The sequence below is a fragment of the Clupea harengus genome, chromosome 24 (genome assembly GCF_900700415.2).
Source record: "Clupea harengus chromosome 24, Ch_v2.0.2, whole genome shotgun sequence".
Classification (NCBI taxonomy): Eukaryota; Metazoa; Chordata; class Actinopteri; order Clupeiformes; family Clupeidae; genus Clupea; species Clupea harengus.
Genome location: NC_045175.1, coordinates 13,726,226 through 13,731,225, shown reverse-complemented (window position 1 = coordinate 13,731,225; position 5,000 = coordinate 13,726,226). Strand labels below are relative to the sequence as shown.

Genomic DNA, 5,000 nt, shown 5'->3' with positions numbered 1-5,000 from the left:
CGCGGAGCTTCAAAGGCATATTGACAACAATAACAAACTCGTTTTATTTGCTTACACATTTAGCTCGGTATCAAGTTACTTACTGTCTGAAAAAAAACGCGTATGCTTGGCTAGTGGTCCAGTTTTCTCTGCTTTTTAGGTAACCTCAAATCCTCCATTACTCTACCTTACTTTCTTTGCCCTCAACGAAAAAAAGTGTTAGGTAACCATGCCAACGCAGAACGACGCGAAGTGGTTTCAAACGAAATCACACAAGTGTACAATAAGGAGGGGGGATTCACACACTTAACAAACGGAAATAAATTGAAAATAAATAAGACATGACAAGAGACTGATCCATTGACAGGGTTCATAAAAGGAGAACATATATTTTACATATTTTCTGCTGTATATTGGGGGGACAGGTTGGTACTTTCTCCATATTGGGGGGGGACACGACCCCCCCCAAAGAATGCGTGGTTACGCCCTTGTCAATTAGAAACCCAAAAGGTCCACTCGCCAAATTTCCATTCAGTCCAGGGTCCGGAACAGTGACGGTCAAAATCCAAAAACATAACTCCAACAAAAACGTTCAAACTATGCACAAAAGGTGACGTGTTCTGGCCTTATTTGTGTGAAAGGTGACACTTTTTTGTGGTTTAAACTTGGGCATAAAAGGTGTGAAGGCCAGGCGAAGGCACTGATGTAAGTGTTCATTAGTGAGTGTGCTCCTGTATTTGTTTTTCACCATATTCATGGTTGAAAAGGCAGACTCACAACAGTATGTTGAGGTATGCACGCTCTTGTTGTGTGGCTAATCTAACTATTACACTGCATGTTGCTTGGTATGATTGCAGATGGTTTATTTTTCTGCCCCTTACCTCAGAGGTCTGCGGGTATTTTTCTTCGAAGTGTGGATGCTTTGTTTCATAGTGACGTTTCACCTTACCACTTTTGACAAGGGCAACCGTCTCGTTGCAGATTAAACACATCGGTTTTGTGCTCCCCACAGGCAGCACAAATGCATACTTGTCAGTCCACACTAAATTCGCGATTTTTGGAATCAACTTTTCCTTTTTTTTTTTATCGGGTTTAAAGCACGCCATGATTTTCTTTTGCTGAGAAAAAGATACCGTTCACAAATCGATCTGCCTGCGTTGTTGCCATTGACACACACAACCTGCGTGACCCACAGAGCTCGCGTCCAACATTGAGTGAGTGAGTTGTCATAGTGATGTTGTTATAACAGCTCCTGATTGGACCTCTGGATTGGACACGGAAGATAGAAACCACCTCGAGTAGGAAAAAAAATATATAACGCGAAATCATGCACCAATGAAAACTTGCTTGGATCATGATTCAATTAGAATGTTGATTTTGGCTTCGGTCCAAATTTGATTGCGTCTGGGTCCGGATCCGGACCGCGGTCCGCCTATTGAGTACCCCTGCGATAGACCCTTGATTTTTGATTGACCGCCATCTCCACTAGTATTAAAAATTACTATCAAGGTTTATTTTAATTTAGTTGGAGGACGTATGTTTATTGGCTTGATTTTCATCTAAATCTGAACAGCCCTTGAATTGTTGATGTGTGTGCAGATAGATGAAACTTCTCAGCATATTGACATGATGAGTCACAAGCAAGCCTGCATCGACCTGGAGAAGGCCTCCCAGTTCATCACACAAGCATTACAGGTAAGACACACACACGCACACACACACATACATACACACACGTATCAGCAAATTATATGCTCCTCTGCATGCTTACTATCACACACACACACACACACACACACACTCACACTCACACTCACACACTCACAGACACAGACACACACACATTGTACACTTAACTGATTTATCCAGGAGCAAGACAAGAGCACATTACTACAGTTCTAGAACCTTTACGTGTGTGTGTGTGTGTGTGTGTGTGTGTGTGTGTGTGTGTGTGTGTGTGTGTGTGTGTGTGTGTACATGCTGCTAGAGTTTTATCCAGGAGCAAGAGAACAGTGTTAACATAGTGAAGCAGCATTTAGCTATGATCACATGGCCAGATCTGAGATGTGCCCCACGTGTAGCCATTTTGAAATCCAGATTTAAAACATTACTCTTTCCATATGCCTGTGATTGAGCTCTAGAGTTTGCACTCTGTTCTTACTGCACTTTGATCCAGGAAGTAGACCTCTAGTCACTCCTGTGGGGACGTGACGCCTAAGATCTATTTGATCCAGGAAGTAGACCTCTAGTCTCTCCGGCGGGGAAGTGACGCCTAAGATCTATTTGATCCAGGAAGTAGACCTCTAGTCCCTCCAGTGGGGAAGTGACGCCTAAGATCTATTTGATCCAGGAAGTAGACGTCTAGTCCCTCCGGCGGGGACGTGACGACTAAGATCTATTTGATCCAGGAAGTAGACCTCTAGTCCCTCCGGCGGGGAAGATCTATTGGCGCTCCTATTTTTAGGGTCTATTCTCGGGCTAAGTTCTATATCGGGCCTATCTCTGAAAATGGCTCTATTGCGGACTAAAACGGCTCTATCGGGATCTACTGGGCTCTATTGCGGACTAAAACGGCTCTATCGGGATCTACTGGGCTCTATTGCGGACTAAAACGGCTCTATCGGGATCTACTGGGCTCTATTGCGGACTAAAACGGCTCTATCGGGATCTACTGGGCTCTATTGCGGACTAAAACGGCTCTATCGGGATCTACTGGGCTCTATTGCGGACTAAAACGGCTCTATCGGGATCTACTGGGCTCTATTGCGAACTAAAACGGCTCTTTAGGGATCTACTGGGCTCTATTGCGGACTAAAACGGCTCTTTAGGGATCTACTGGGCTCTATTGCGGACTAAAACGGCTCTGTCGGGATCTACTGGGCTCTATTGCGGACTAAAACGGCTCTTTAGGGATCTACTGAGCTCTATTGCGGACTAAAACGGCTCTTTAGGGATCTACTGGGCTCTATTGCGGACTAAAACGGCTCTTTAGGGATCTACTGGGCTCTATTGCGGACTAAAACGGCTCTATCGGGATCTACTGGGCTCTATTGCGGACCCTATCAAGGGTTCTATTTGGGCTTTTGGTTCTCTGTCCGGTGTTCTGAAAGGAAACCCAGTCGGGGCTACTTCCACCATGGTTGTTATTCTAAATAAATTAAGACATTTGAAATGAGTTATATTACTCTCTTTTAATTGCTACATTATGTACTTTGTACTTTTACATTATATTTTTAACTATTCTAAACTTATACAGACTGTCGTTTTTATTTTTCATTCTTAAGCACTGTGTCTTTATTTTCCCTTTGGATGTTTGTTTTGCCTTTATTTATGCGAAGCACATTGAATTTCCTCTGTGTGTGGCGCGTGCTATAAATAGAGTCACTAGTCATTTTCTGTTAGTTGGGGGGTGAGTCTGCTATCTCCAACTCACACAGGGAATTTCTTCAGAATGTTATTTACATTCTTAATGTGTGTGTGTTGACATGTTTGATGTGTTATTTACATTTTTAATGTGTGTGTGTTGACATGTTTGATGTGTATATTAAATTTCTAATGTGTGTGTGTTGACATGTGTGATATGTTTGGGCTTTCATGTGTGTTTATCAGCATGAAGTAGGCAGGAACCGGGAGCTCTGCGTGTTGATTCGCCGACTGGAAGAGAGGGAGGCGGAGTCTGGCTGGAGACTGACAGAGCAGGTGGAGTCCAACAAACAGCTGAGGTCGAAGGTCGACGAACTACAGAAACACCTGGAGGAAAAAGACAACTCACTGACACAAGCCAACCAGGTGTGTGTGTGTGTGTGTGTGTGTGTGTGTGTGTGTGTGTGTGTGTGTGTGTGTGTGTGTGTGTAACTGAGGAAAAAGACAACTCATTACCACAGGCCAACCTTGGTGTGTGTGTGTGTGTGTGTGTGTGTGTGTGTGTGTGTGTGTGTGTGTGTGTGTATGTGTGACTGAGGGTGACTGAGGGAAAAGACAACTCATTACCACAGCCCAACCTGGTGTGTGTGTGTGACAGGGTGACTGAGGGAAAAGACAACTCATTACCACAGCCCAACCTGGTGTGTGTGTGTGACAGGGTGACTGAGGGAAAAGACAACTCATTACCACAGCCCAACCTGGCGTGTGTGTGTGTGTGACTGACTGAGGGAAAAGACAACTCATTACCACAGCCCAACCTGGTGTGTGTGTGTGTGTGACTGACTGAGGGAAAAGACAACTCATTACCACAGGCCAACCTGGTGTGTGTGTGTGTGTGTGTGTGTGTGTGTGTGTGTGTGTGTGTGACTGAGGGAAAAGACAACTCATTACCACAGGCCAACCTGGTGTGTGTGTGTGTGTGTGTCATTGCATTCAGAAAGTATGCAGACCCCTTCATTTTTTTACATCAATCAATAATCAAAAGACCGATAATATGATTAAATATATTAGTATAAATATATATATATATATATGTACTGACAAAATATATTAAAGTTTTTCCTTTTAAATAAATTTGTAAAAATTTCTAAAATCCTTTAAATTAAAATTACATTATTTTAACATTACACTGCAAGTTATGGAATAAAGTGTCAATGCTTCTTGAATTCACTGTGACTGTGAATCTTGGTGTTTCAGGCAAGTAGAGTTGCAGACTGATGTTTACTCTATAATGGCCACTGGAGTTTACTGTAAGCATATTAGGCATATCAGTGTATTTGTTGTGGGATTTCAGCTGTGTGTGTGTGTGTGTGTGTTTGTTTATAGACTGTGGTTTTCCTGAGGAATGAACTGAGGGACCTGCATCAACAGCTCCAGAGACAACAGAGTAATCATGGGTGTGTATACACACACGCACGCACGCACACATGCAGACACACACACACATACACACACGCACGCACGCACACATGCAGACACACACACACATACACACACGCACGCACGCACACATGCAGACACAGAGACAGACACACAGGAACTTCTACTGGCTTCTTTCTCCTTTCACCTTTAACCTCTGTGGTTTCTGACCCCTATAG

At 43.5% G+C, this 5,000-nt stretch overlaps 1 protein-coding gene across 1 annotated transcript in view; it reads left to right on the top strand.

Moving 5' to 3' along the window:
- Nucleotides 1-5,000, top strand: part of LOC105901797 (zinc finger protein 2-like) — a 13,219-nt gene that overhangs the window by 1,403 nt on the left and 6,816 nt on the right. Inside the window, exons 2-4 of the mRNA XM_031562394.2 lie at nucleotides 1,579-1,674; nucleotides 3,589-3,768; nucleotides 4,729-4,799. Coding sequence (XP_031418254.1) covers nucleotides 1,579-1,674; nucleotides 3,589-3,768; nucleotides 4,729-4,799 — 347 coding nt within the window. The remainder of the gene's footprint in view (nucleotides 1-1,578; nucleotides 1,675-3,588; nucleotides 3,769-4,728; nucleotides 4,800-5,000) is intronic.